General features: G+C 57.8%; 1 protein-coding gene across 3 annotated transcripts in view; it reads left to right on the forward strand.

Annotated features, from left to right (window-relative positions):
• CUX1 (cut like homeobox 1) overlaps positions 1-13,490 on the forward strand; it is a 346,843-nt gene extending 333,353 nt beyond the window's left edge. For 2 of the 3 annotated variants that reach the window (XM_074328379.2, XM_019752712.3), the window contains exons 15-23: positions 4,313-4,440; positions 5,145-5,211; positions 5,960-6,072; positions 9,117-9,233; positions 10,249-10,332; positions 10,961-11,017; positions 11,426-11,506; positions 12,290-12,354; positions 12,607-13,490. In XM_074328379.2, the coding sequence (XP_074184480.2) occupies positions 4,313-4,440; positions 5,145-5,211; positions 5,960-6,072; positions 9,117-9,233; positions 10,249-10,332; positions 10,961-11,017; positions 11,426-11,506; positions 12,290-12,354; positions 12,607-12,676 (782 nt within the window). In that variant the 3' untranslated portion in view covers positions 12,677-13,490. The remainder of the gene's footprint in view (positions 1-4,312; positions 4,441-5,144; positions 5,212-5,959; positions 6,073-9,116; positions 9,234-10,248; positions 10,333-10,960; positions 11,018-11,425; positions 11,507-12,289; positions 12,355-12,606) is intronic. The other variant, XM_074328380.2, reaches the window with a different exon arrangement.
• Positions 13,491-13,693: the final 203 nt, after the last annotated feature.

Here is a 13,693-nt window from a genome sequence, read left to right on the forward strand (position 1 = left end):
GAGAAAGGCACTTGGGGGCTGGCGCCCTGGGGGCAGCGTGGTCACAGCTTAGTGAGGAGGAGAACCAGCAAAGGAAACTGAGAAGGAGCAGCCAGTGGGACAGGTGGGCCGGGAGGGTGCAGGGACCACAAACAAGGTGCTGATGGGTCAGTAAGATGAGGGCTGAGGACATAACGATGTGCGAGGTCATTGGCAGCCTTGGCAAGGACAGGTGATGTAGTGGGCATTCGTCTGGTGGGAAAGGTTTAGGGAAGCGAACACTGAGAAGAGACAACTTCTTCTTGGAATTTTGCTGGAGGGGGCGGTGTAAGGAGGGAGGGAGGGCGGGGAATAACATGCTTGTGTGCTTGTGGAAAGGCGAAGCAGGGCTGATGTTGCAGGAGAGGGAGGACCCTCGCTGGGGGACCCCTTGGGTAGGAGCGAGGGGCTGGCACCTGCAGGCACGGAGTGCCCAGCACTCATCTCTGGGCACCCGTGGGGACAGCCAAGGAGGGGAGGGGTGGATGTGCAAGCTGCTCAGCTCCCCTCAGAGCCCTCAGAGCGCGGCCGGTGTACACGTTGAGCAGCTCCAGAGTGCCTGCCTGGCTTACAGGTGGCTGATTGAATAACGCAGGGTCCCCCACCCTCCAGAAAGCCGTAGACACAACACCGCAGGCCTTGCCATCCGACTCCAATTCTGATAAGTGTCTGCATTTCATCAATCTGCAGTCGGGAATCATGCCTTGACCTTAAGTCATAATCCAGCCTCCTTAAGTGTTGACCTTGCTTTGATTTCTTTCTCCTCTTTGTGAAAGGCACCCTCTAGGAAGCGTTCCCAGATTCTCCCAGAAGGACCAGGTCCCATGAAGTTTCATGAGGGTAGGAGGCTATCTTGGGCCCACCTCGTAGGGGCCTCTGCCGCCTTTCAGAGACAAGCGTTCTCTCTCCACCCCATCGCGCTCAACGCCACGGCCCCTCCCTCTCCTACACGCAGCCCCTCCCTCTCCACAGACTCCATTCCTCACGCTCCACCGTCCTGAAGACCCTTGTTCTCGAGGACGGCCCCTCACACCAGGCTCTGCCCATTGTACAGCCTCATCTGGCATCTGTCCAGAGTGGTCCCCAGTCCCTTTTTCACACCCCTGCTGCTCCCCGCTCCACCACCATCTTGACCAAACTCTTCACCAGAGGACTCACTCCAGCCCTCACCTCACTCAGCCTTCCTAGAGACACCGGTGGCCCCTGCTTACTCATTGCCAGTCCCTATTCAAGTTGGTGCCTTAAGACACTTCCTCTTGATTTCCATCCTGCTTCTTGCCGCCTCTTCTCTGGGTCTTTGCCCGGACACCCCTGAAAATGCTGCCATTCCCGAAGGTTCTGCCCATGTCTTCCGCTGGGGGCTCAGCCAGCCCTGAGCTCCCCCCGGCCTGTATCTCCAGCCCCAGGCCCACCAGTCCAACTCCCCACACGCATCCCCTTACTGTTCCACTAGCTCATACTCACCAGAGCCAAACCCCGCTGATGCTCACCCCGTCCCTGTGTGGGGGCCAATTCCAGGCATGGGGGAGGCCCATCCCTCCTTCAGGGTTGCCCACACCACCAGTTTCCTGGCCTCATCCCATACCCACAGCGTGGAGCGATGGGCCACCGCTGGGATCCAGCTGGGCTCCGGACCACGTCCAGGCCCGGCTGCTGCAGCCTCAGTCTCCCACCTCTGCCCTGGGCCTTCCTTCGGTCTCACCGCCTCACCTCCACTGCCCGGCCTGCCCAATCTCCTCCCTGTGCCTCACACACAGCCATCCTCCATGTCTGCTGTGAGTTCATGCCAGCCAGCCCTCAGTTTCACCCAGAGCCACCTCTTCAGGGGTGGCCACCCCCAGCACTCCGCCTTGTACCCTCAGAGGTCATGCTGGCCGCTAACCCAGTGTCTGGGTGCCTTTGCAGCAGCAGCAGTGGCAGGCTCTCCAGGCCAGCTTAACAAAGCGGCCTGGCACCAGCTGGCTGGGCAGCCTATGATGGAGGGTTTGCTGTCAGGGCCCTTGCACATTCTCAGTGTCATATGTGTGCATGGGCCGGGACCTGTGTGCCCACCCCTTAGTAACAGGCAGACACAGATACCCAAGAAACCCAGCCCAGGCAACCCCACCCCATCTGCCCCATGCCCACAGATGGCTCTGGGGACTGCAAGTCGCTTCTACCCCAGGGACCTGGTGGAGACCATTCTGGGTGACCATGGACTGGTGACATAAAATAAGCAGTCCAAGGAATCACCCCGCTGGCCTTTTATCCAACCCTCATGCCGTGCTTGGGTCGCCTCCACATTAGGCTGCATGCACACTTCCAGGGATAGGGGCTTACTCTGCTGGGCAGCCGTCCACCTCTCCGTAGGTGTCCCCACCTCTGCCCTGGCCCTTCTGTCCCCAGGGCCTCATCCCTGAGGTGGGATGCTACTCACCTGAGCCTCCTCTGCACCCCACACTCTCCATTCTCCGGGGGCCTGTCTACCCACCCCCACAGGCTCGGTCCCAGCACCGTTTTTGGACATGCTCCTGTTGGTGACTGTCCCTGTGGACACCCAGGGCCCAGAACTAAACTTGTCCCCTCCTAAGGTCCCTCTCCCATATCTCACCACAACTTGTGTCCATCTTCCCTCCGAAACGTATGTGACACAGCAAGGTGACCCTGCTCTTCAGTCTCATCCCACATGCAAGGACGAAGGACTCCATCCCCAGGCCAGAAGGTCATGGCATTTGGGGTCTCCCTGGGCCTGTCCCCCACAGGGCCGGCTTAAAGCTCTTGTAGGCCACCCAGGGCCTACCAGCTGAAGGGCACACCCCAACCCTGCCACCCACAGGCCTCCCTCCATGATCTGGTCCTTCCCTTAGGTCCAGCCTCTTCTCCCAGCCCCATGTCAGACCCCTCACTTCTGCCAGGAACACCTACCTTCTGGGTACAAAGAGGGGCTCAGTGATGTCTGAAGGAAGAAATCCATTCAGGGCCTGAACCGGTGGGGCCTTCCCCTGCTATGAGGAAGGGCATGGACATAGCTGGGGTGGACACCCTGGGATTTACGGATAAAGCCTCTCTGTAAACGGGATCGTTTGTTCTGACCTGACTCTTGGGAGGTATATAAAGGGCTTGGCGTGCCGCAGGAACCCAGGAGATGGAGCAGGTGGGGGTGAAGCCGCTGTCGCCACCCTGGCCTGGGGGCTGGGCCCAGCCAAGGCTGGGTTAGCCAACTGGTGGGTCAGCAGGGTGCACGGTGAGGGGTCTCTTCCAAGAAGGCTCAGGGGCTGTTCTGGCACTGGCCACAGCCTGGGGCCTTCGGGCATTTCTGGGGCCACAGTGCCCCCTGGTGGCCTTCAGTCCTCCCCAAAGGACAGCACTCTGTGCCTCAGGCCTTAGGCCTCCTTCTGTGCTGCCCTGAGCAAGGTTTGTTGTCACCATTTTACAAATGAGGCCCAGACAAGGCAATTCATCTGCCCAGAGTCACACAGCCAACCAGGAGTAGGGCCAGGCCTCAAACGTCAGTGTGCCCGGCTCCCAGGCCACCACCGGCCTCCCTGCCAGCGGCTACTGGAGGCTCTCAATCTGGGCTGGGAAACTCCCTAACATCTCCCACCTTCCAAAGGGGCAGGAATGTCTCCACACAGAATTATTTTGGATTTGCTTTGTGGTAAATACACCTGGCACTTGGATGGGGGAGAGAGGGACAGAGCTATGGGTCACAAGATTCCCATCCCCACCTCATTGCCACCACTACACTGGAGCCTGTTGGGTGGGGGGGCTACGGTGTCAGCTCCAGGGATGGGACCCCTCACTCCCCCTCCCCCTGCTGGGTCTGAAGGAAGCCTGCTCCCCACCACCACCCCACTGCACCTCCTGTACTTTTCCCCACCACTGCTACCCCTGAGCCCCCTCTGGTCATTGACCCAGGGCCTGGAAAAACCTGGTGCTCATTGCATTCAACCTCCTTGTCCCGGTGGACAGAGGCAAAGTGGGGCCTGGAGAGGGAAGGGGGCTGGCCAGGCTCACCCGGCTGGTCACGGCAGAGCCAGGATGGACCCACTTCTCCTAAATCCCTGACCTGGGCTCCTGCCCCTACCAGGAGCATAGAGAGCTCTTGGGAGCGCCAGGAGTGCCCCTGACCCTGCTGGCGGCTCCAGTGATGGTCCTTGGGGCAATGGAAGGTGGAGAGGACGTAGCTAGCACGCTACTACGGCTCCCCGGGCTCCCGCTTACTGAATTGGTGGTTGGAGAGGCAGAGGAGGGGAAAAGGCACCACCGGTCCCACCAGGCTCCCTCTGATGGGCACGTCTTCCTTTGGCTACAGGGCGCTGCGCAGAGCTGCAGGCCCACGTTACCGAGGCCATGGCCACAGCGGCTGAGCAGAGGGAGCTGATCGCCCGCCTGGAGCAGGACCTCAGCACCATCCAATCCATCCAGCGGCCTGACGCCGAGGTGAGCCCACCCTCTGCCCCCTCCCTGCCCCTGCCCCTGCCCCTGCCCCTGCCCCTGCCCCTGCCCCTGCCCCTGCCCCTGCCCCTACTTAGGACTTCCTCTGGGTTTTGCCTGCTAACTTCACCCTGAAGGCCCAATTTGGGATGCCAGGCCACCAGCCAGAGAGGCAGGCTTCCTCGAGCTGGCATAAACCATCGTGTCCAGGCACTGGCTTGGACCTCTGCCCTGGGAGCTCTGGGCAGAAGCAAGACCCGGATTACCCACCCAGCTCCCAGCAAGAGGACCTGAGGCCTCAAGATCATGGGAGGCTGGAACCCAAAGAGCCCTCGAAGGTCGTCACATCTCCCCCTCATTGTATAGATGAAGAAATGGGGCTTAGGGAGAGAACCAGGGCTGGCCCAGGGTATGCAGCAGGCTGGTTGGGAGGGCCAGGGTCACCCAATCTCTGCTGGCCGTGAGGATGGAGTGGCTGGGTGAGAGCCCCACCACTGTGCTCTAGCCTCGGGGTGAATTCAGGGTCCTGCCTTCTCTTTGGTGGCCCATGCAAGACACCCTCTCCAGGCCCTGCTATGGCCACCGCAGTGCCTGTCCTGCAGCCAGGCTATCCCAACTGCTCCTTGCCTTCCATTTGCTTGGCACCTTGAAAGGGTGTGTTCAATGGCGCATGTGGAGGTCCGTCCCCTACTTCTTTCTCTCATCTGCAGGGTGCAGCTGAGCACGGCCTGGAGAAGATCCCAGAGCCCATCAAGGAGGCCACTGCTCTATTCTATGGTGAGGAGGAGCCGACCTGCCCACTGGGACAGCGATGGGCCCAGCAGGGGTGGGGAAGGGAGAAGAGGTAGCACAGCCAGAGCCATCGTCCCTAAAGAGCACCCCCACACACAGAGAAGGTTAGGGCGCTCCCCCCAGCTGTGCAGCAACAACATTAAATAGGGGTGAGCCCCCGCCTTGTCCTTCTAGGCATTAGCCTGATACCTCCCCACACTTTGGGGCCTTGATGCCCTCAGTCCTGCCAGTGGCCTATAGCGGGCTGGTGGGTGGTAGTCAGTTCCCCAGGGAGGCCTTGGCATGCAAATGCAGCCAGAGAGCTCCCAGCGCTGGAGGGGAGGCAGCCTCCTTGGGTGTTGAGGCCGGAATCTGGGGAGTGGGGGTATTCATGGCTTCCCAGTGCCCTCAATATACCCTTTCTTCCCTTGGAGCTGGGGGCCCAGTCTGACAGATGCGCGGGTCCTTGATCCAAATACAGAGTAACAGGAGGGGGCTTTGGGGCCTGACTCTGAGACAGTTTGGGCAGGACCTCCCCTCCCAAGGCCCCTATTCTCATGCCACACCCCCCACCCTGTTCCCCGGGCCCCCCTTCCCATTCCCCGACCTCTCAGTACCTTGTGCTCAGTCAGACACTGTGCCTTCCACCCCATGGCACTTGGCCAGAGCTCCCTCGGGGTGGGGCCACCCAACCTGAGGGCTCACTGCTAGGCTCTGACTCCTGCTACCCAAGCCACTCTCCCCTACCTCCTAGGACCCTCAGCACCAGCCAGTGGCACCCTCCCCGAGGGCCAGGTAGACTCTCTGCTCTCCATCATCTCCAGCCAGAGGGAACGTTTCCGGGCCCGGAACCAGGAGCTAGAGGCTGTGAGTGTTGTGCTAACCTCCCCTACACTTCTTGGATCTGAGGACACAGTGTGGGACACACAGGCTTAGGGGAGAAAGATGTGTCACAGACCATCAAATGCAGTGGGATTAGATTTGTTCTGTGTCATCAAGGAGGGCTTCCTGGAGGAGGTTGTGTCACACTGGGCTTTGAAAGAAGAATCAGATGCCCAAGGTAGAGGAGACTAAGTGGACAGAGAAAGGGGGCCAACTAGCCAGAAGGGAGTGCAGGTCATTCCAGGGCTGCAGTGAGAAGACAGAGTTGCCAGGTGAGTGCCCTACAGCCAGGCTGAGGCACCCACAAAGGATTTAAGCAGGGGGTGGAGGATAAGAAGGATCACTCAGGAAGGCTGGTCTGGGAAGATGTCTGGGGAGTGGCCACCGTGATCCAGGAAGAAACATAAATCGGGGGAAACTTGGAGAACCAGAGGGGCAGGTCGGAGAGGCAGTCGTTGCACTAGATAAAGATGAACAGTCTAGAGAGGTTGAGGGTCTCTGTGGGGTCTGGTGGCCTTCCTGGAGGGCGCCGGGGGGAAGGGGACCAGTCCACGTGTGTCTTGGCCGTTAATATGAGGTGCGACAATGTGGGCGTTGTCGCCGCACGATGGTGACCCCAGCACCAGCCAGGTGGCTGTGGTCCTAGAAGGGTGGGGAACGAAGACGAGAGAGAGTCAGGGACAGAGTAAAAGAAGCAGGAGGACGCTGTTTCTTTTAAAGCCTGCAGGGCGTCCCCACAGAGGGAGGGGACACTGGATCCAGAGTGCGGAGGGCCTGGTGACGGACCGGGAGCATCCTGGCCTTGGGGACTCGACTGACCCCCATCCCACAGAGCTAGCCCAGGACCCCGTGGTCACTCTCCCATGGGGAGCAGGAGCCAGAAAGTTTCCATCCTTCTCAAAGAGCCACTGCTTGAGCTGAAGACAGAATTTCTAGATCCTTCCTCTCCAAACTCCCAGATCCCTCTATGGGGTTTCCAGGCTCAGAATGGGGAAAGCAGACATTCGCTGAGCACCCACGGTGGGCCAGGCCCAGTGCTGGTTCAGTGACAAGAGTGGGCCAGATCCAATGAGACCCTCTGTGACCTGGACTCCAGAGGCTTCAAATTGGGGACAGTCAGGGGTGCTGCCCTCACAGCTGCCTGCACAGCAGAGGACTGGGAACACACATGCCATCGGGGACTGGGGGCAACCACACTGTGGAATGCTTAAAAGAAGGCGTTCAAAATAGATTAAGTGGGAGAGGAAAAGTAAGGAAGTGTCATGCAGGGTGTCATGCAGGGTCTCTAGTCCCACTCCCCACATAAGAATGCAGGACATGGTGAGGCCAAAAAGGAACACCCATGGAGCCATAGATAGGGGAGTCATACCAGTATATTCTCGCTGGCGGCTGGGTTGGAGACACAGGAAGCAGGAGCCACACGATCCGCAACCTGCCGTCCACTTCTCTGCCAACCAACCAACCAACCTCACTTGCTAACTGCAATCCGCCCTGCGAACTGCAATCCGCTCTTGCTAGCTCAGCCACCATCTTCTTGCTAGCCCCCATTTGCTGCTAGCGTAACCACAGCAGTTATATTAGTGGCCAATGGCTCACTGGTTACAGCTGACGGCCAACTAGCCACAGCTGATGGCCATCCAATCACAGTTAATGGCCATTTACTACCTGAGCCAGCACATTTCCAAGTGAGGCTGAGAGCCTGGAACTGCACTCCTGGCTCTGTCCCCACAGGAAGGATTCTACCTTTTGCTTTAAAAATGTAGATTTTTTATCATGTGCTTTTAAAAATTTGTGGTGAAACACACATAAAATTTACCTTCTTAACCATTTTTAAGTGTACAGTTCAGTGGCATTAAGTACATTCACGTTGTTGCATGTACCACCATCCATCTCCAGAACTCTTTTCAACATCCTGAAACTCTATTCCCATTAAACACTTACTCCCCATTCCCCACTCCCCGCAAGCCCTGGCGACCACCATTTTCCTTTCTTTCTCTATGAATTTGACTGTTCTAGATACCTCATATAAGTGGAATCAGTATTTGTCTTTGTGACTGGTTTTCATTTAGCTTAATGTCTTCAAGGTTCATCCATGTTGTGGGTGTGTCAGGGTTTCCTTCTTTTATGGCTGAGTCATATTCTAGTGTATGGATAGCCCACATGTTGTTTATCCATCCGTTTGTCAATGGACACTTGGGTTGTTCCCACCTTTTTGACTATTGTGAATAATACTCATGAACATGGGTGTACAAACATTTCTTCAAGAACTTGTTTTCAGTTCTGTGGGGTATATCCCCAGAAGTGGAATTACTGAATCATTTGGTAATTCTGTGTTTAATTTTTGGATGAATCATGATATTATCATGTCTTTTTTAGTCCTGTTTGAATTTTTAACAGTGTGAAGAAAACACCTATTTAAGCATTTGAATAAATTAAAAAATAAGATCCCATTTCAACTTGCCCCTAGATTGGCAAACATTAAAATCACATAGTGTATGATTCCATTTACATGAAGTGTCCAGAATAGGCAAATCCATAGAAACAGAAAGTAGATTGGTGGTTGCCAGGGGGTAGGGGACGGGGGAATGGGGAGGGACTGCTGACAGGTTTGGGGTTTCTTCTTGAGGTGATGACATATCCTGGAATTAGATGGTGGGGATAGTTGTGTAACATTGTGAAGACACTAAAACAAACTGAATTGTACACTTACAACTGGTGATATTTACGTGATATGAATTATATCTTGATAATAACTTTTTTTTAAAGCTGATAATACCATAAATAATACATGAAGAAACCTGACCCAAGAACTGTGACTTTTGCCTGAGGTGGGGGTCACAGCAGGAGCAGGGGGACTTCCCAGAGTTGGCAGCTGTGAGCAGAACCTAGAAGGTCAAGGAGAAGGCCATAGGCAAAGAAGGGTCTCCACGTAGACAGAGCAGTACCTGTGCCAGCAGGGAGGCGTATCCCCTGTCCCCTCCACGGCTGGCCCTGCCTGCTTGCCCACCCGCTCACCTGCCTGCCTACAGGAGAACCGCATGGCCCAGCACACCATCCAAGCCCTGCAGAGTGAGCTGGACAGCCTGCGCGCAGACAACATCAAGCTCTTCGAGAAGATCAAATTTCTGCAGAGCTACCCCGGCCGGGTGAGTGCCCTCCCCAGTTTCAGGCAGGGCCAGTGACCTATTGGGCAGTGCTGGGCCATCCCCCTCCAGAAGCCATCCAGCGCCCTCTGTCTGCCTGCTGTCCTCCCTAAGAGGCCCCCACAGTGGGGCCCTGGTACAGGTTCATTCATCAGAACCAGCCAGGAGGTGGTGAGGTACACCAAAAGGCAAGGGTCACGGACCCAGACCCATGAGACTAGGTGACACTCCTGTGAAATGGGGTGATCCACTAGCTGACCCCAGAATGTGGGAATTTCATGCCAGGGGTATTGAGCATTCAGGAATTCAGGACAGGCCCTGGGGAATCTGTATGTTTTAAACTTACTTTTTTTTTTAAAACCATACCAGAAACCTACTCACTTCCTTCTGGGCCCCGAGGGCTGCCCCCCTGGCTTCTCTTAGCCCCCAGGCCTCACAGGGGACCACCTTGTGCGAGGAAACCCTTCTGTGTGGTACAAGGGTGGGGACCAGTGACGCTTATGGTGGGGGGCCTCCTTAGCACAGGACCCTCCACCACTAGCCCTACATTCCACCCGTCGGAGCCATTCTCCAGCCACCAGAGGGCGCCCAGACGCTGCAAACCAGTAATACTAGGTGGCTGGCTTGGGGGGGGGGGGGCGGTTCTCTCATCTTTTGGATATCTACCTGCACCCCACAGCCACCCTACACACTCCCAGCGAACCCCCTCCACACCGACCTTCTTGCAGGGGGCCAGCCATATCTGTCTTATACATTCTAGCCCCTGTCTGGGCCTTAGTTCCCCCTACCTGCCCTGAAGCACTGTGGCTCTGAGCCCGTGGGAGACCTCAGACCCTGGACAATGCCCATGGACACAAGGCACCAGCCATCTTCACGCTGTCACTGGCGCCCCGTTCCCCACCTCCGCTGTGCTGAGGAGGAAACTGAGGCTCCCTTGAGATCCTGCCAGCCTGCTATCCCTCGGCCCAAGCCTTCGTGTTGGGCCCCCATGACTGGTCTCTCCGCTCTCCCCACACAGGGCAGTAGCAGCGATGACACAGAGCTGCGGTACTCATCCCAGTATGAGGAGCGCCTGGACCCCTTCTCCTCCTTCAGCAAGCGGGTGAGTGAACCGTGAACCCGGCCGCCAGGCAAGGCCGGGCAGGGAAGCCCGGAGAACCTACCCATTCAGCTGGCCTCGGCCTTCGCTCACTCCCCACTCCGCCAGCCCTGGTCTGTTCACCCAGGCCCAGCTTCACACTGCACCCCTCATGCACCAGACACCAGGGCAGCCTGCACACCCACTTTGGTGCCATGAAGTCCCAGGTTCCAACCCAGGCAGATCCAGAATGCCAGGAACACCTGCCTGATGGCTGTGTGAGGGTGTGTGACAGCGAATGGGATAAAACCAGGTGCACACTCTGGGGAGGACCCTCAGACAGGCAAAGAGCTCCTGTGTCAGGTGACCTGCAGTAGCCCCGCCTCCTTGAAACTCCCCTCCCCCACCTCTCAGGCTGCGAAGCCCTGCCTGTAAAGACTTCCCCATAAGGTGAATGGGCTACCCCAGAGGGCAGGAGGCAGCTATCCAGGGAAGGAGTCTGGGACGTCACACTGAGTAGGACTGGGCACCAGGGAGGACACTGGCAGCCCCCTGGGGTTCTGCAGGAACAGTGGGTCAGAGTTCCTTCCTGCAGGGAGTCGGGTCTGTGGGGACCCTTGGGATCCTCTTCTCATTGTCCCTCCCACCTCAGGAGCGGCAGCGGAAGTACCTGAGCCTGAGCCCCTGGGACAAGGCTACACTCAGCATGGTGAGTCCCTCCTCGGTGCCCACCTGAGACAGGCCTGAGCTCTGTCAGAGACACCAGCCCTGACAGGCCACCTCGTCACCTGCCATCCAGCCTAGTCTGGAGAAGCCCCAGGGACCCCAGGGACTCCACACAGGCCCTACCAAGAGTGAGTGTGGGACCAAGAACAGGGTCCCTCCTCTCGGGGACAGCTCCTCTTGTAGCTCCATTCGTGGTAGGTTCTGGAATCGCGCTGCAGGGGTGCCATTCTTTAGAATTCCTGTAGCCCAAGTTCCTGGCCTGTGCAGTGGAATGGGAGCCAGCTGCCTGCCCTTCCCCCCCTTGCCCTGGGGCCCCCCTCTGGGCAGCCTTGCAGAAGTGAGTGAAGCAAGGCCTGCCGCATCCCCCCTCCACACTCTGCTTGCTCACCAGGGACGCCTGGTTCTCTCCAACAAGATGGCACGCACCATTGGCTTCTTCTACACACTGTTCCTGCATTGCTTGGTCTTCCTGGTGAGTGTCCACGTGGGCAGCCAGGGATGCATTCAACAAGCTCCCCTGACCTCCAGGGGCAGAAGCGACCCTGGTACTGTGGCTTGGCACCCAGGCCATCCCCAAGCCCTCCTGTCTGCTCCTGGCCACTTCTCTCCCCTTCAAGGGCCTCAGCCCACCCTGGGGATGACAGCCAAGGGGCAGCAGCCCTGCCACTCCTTGGAAGAGGCCCGGCTGACTCCATCCAGGGCCCTGTCCTAGAGGGGCGTGGTGGAGGGAAGGGCCGCTGTGGGAGTCTGAGGCAGGTGGGAAAGAGTCTAACTTTACTAAGGGACAGCCAGGTGGGCTGCACAAAGAAAGGACATCTTGAACTGAATCTTCTCAGGTGCAGGTAGACATTCCAGTTATTGGGCACAGCACATGCAGAGACCTCGTGATGCCTGTCAGGGGAGTCCAGGGCTCACCTATGCAGGGCTCCAGCCTCAGGAACCCTGCCCCAGCGAGGCCACACTCAACATGGCCCCTGCATGGCTAGCCTGGGCTCCCACTCTGACCCCAGGGCCCAGCGGGTCCTTGCCCTGGCAGTGGTATGCCCAGAAATGTCAGGGATGGCACCTCTATGTCCAGGCCTGTCTGACCATGTGTGAAACAGGCAGGCACTGAGCATTTCTAAGGCCCACCTGCCCTGGGGGCTGGGCCACGAGAACCTTGTAGTGCAGGGAGGCCAGGCCCAGGGGCTGCAGGTGGGCTGCAGGAGTGGCCATGAGGCAGGGCAGGCAGCTCATGATGTCTCTCCCTGCTCAGGTGCTCTACAAGCTGGCGTGGAGCGAGAGCGTGGAGAGGGACTGTGCCACCTTCTGCGCCAAGAAGTGAGGATGCCCACCGAGCCCTACCACGGCCCTACACTGAGCCCCCCAGCACCACTGAGCTCCGCCTCTGTTCCCTGTGCCCCCAGCCCTCCACCATTGCCCCCCACTCTGGTGCATCCCACAGCCCCCCACCAGCCCCCAGTCTGTCACATGATGCACACCCCCCAGAGGTCTTCATGCCCCTACACACACACACACGCACTTCTCTCCTTTTTTACACTCAGCCACAGCAAAGGTTTCTGTGCCCCACAGGTTTGCCGATCACCTGCACAAGTTCCATGAGAATGACAACGGGGCAGCGGCCGGTGACTTGTGGCAGTGACGTTCCAGGTCCTCTCCCGCACAACAGTGATGGCTGCAGTACCCACCCCTGCTTATTTAGTGGCTTCTAATGACTTAGGTGTCCCTGGAGAATCCCCCGTAGAAACTGCCCTTGGCCTGTACCCAATAGTGCCAGAGATCCCAGCTCCCTTTGAGCCCCCTTAAAAGCATGTCTCAGCCACGTCAGGCATCCGAGGTCCAAAAAGTCCCCAAGGCCCAGCCAGGTGAGCCAAAAGGGCGCTTTAACGCCATCTCAGGCTGTTGACTCAGCCTGGGCCCTGCCCACAGCCTGACCACTAGCCCTGGTGGCAGAGATGCTGTGACACTGAGTTCCCACTGATTCTGGCCATGGTTAATCCAGTTGGGATCCTCTGGGCCTCTCTATTCCAGGCTCTGGGATCCCTTAGGGTTCCCCTAGGATCCACACCCCCTCCCAAGAGGTAAAGGGCCCTTCCTTGCAGGCCAACAGGCTTTGAGTCCAGCCCCCCAGCCTGCCTTTGTCACATCCCACCCCACCCCAAGGAGCCCCAGAGGGAGGCATAGTTTCTGTCACCCCCTCCCTGCTCTAAGACCCACCATGATTTTTGCTTTCTTCTTTAGCAAGATATTTTGGCTTCTAGGTGAGGAGTCTCCAGTAGCCCCTCCAAGCCCTCGGCTCTTCAGACCCTACGACTGGTCTGAGGCCAGATGCTTCTCGGCCATGCAGGACATCCAGGCATGGCCACCTTGGGGCCGCTGGCAGATCTTCCTAAGTTAGATTTGCACTTGCATGTTCAGCTTTGCACATTTTGAATAAACAAACAGTTGCAGCCACACTGGTGCTCACGCTCTGTGACCCTGAGGGTTCAGGAGGCTGGTGGGTACCTGCAGCAACACCCTGGGAGCTGGGGCTGGATCTTTCAGCTGCTCTGCTCATGTGGGGCATGGACCCCAGCAAATAGGCAGTCTCTCCCCCTTTTTCCATCCCCAAGAATTTCAGAGTGGGTCCAGAGCTTTCTGAAACCTAAACCCACATTGT

Source organism: Rhinolophus sinicus, chromosome 3, assembly GCF_057876585.1.
Source record: "Rhinolophus sinicus isolate RSI-liver-muscle chromosome 3, RSI-T2T, whole genome shotgun sequence".
In the NCBI taxonomy this organism is placed as follows: Eukaryota; Metazoa; Chordata; class Mammalia; order Chiroptera; family Rhinolophidae; genus Rhinolophus; species Rhinolophus sinicus.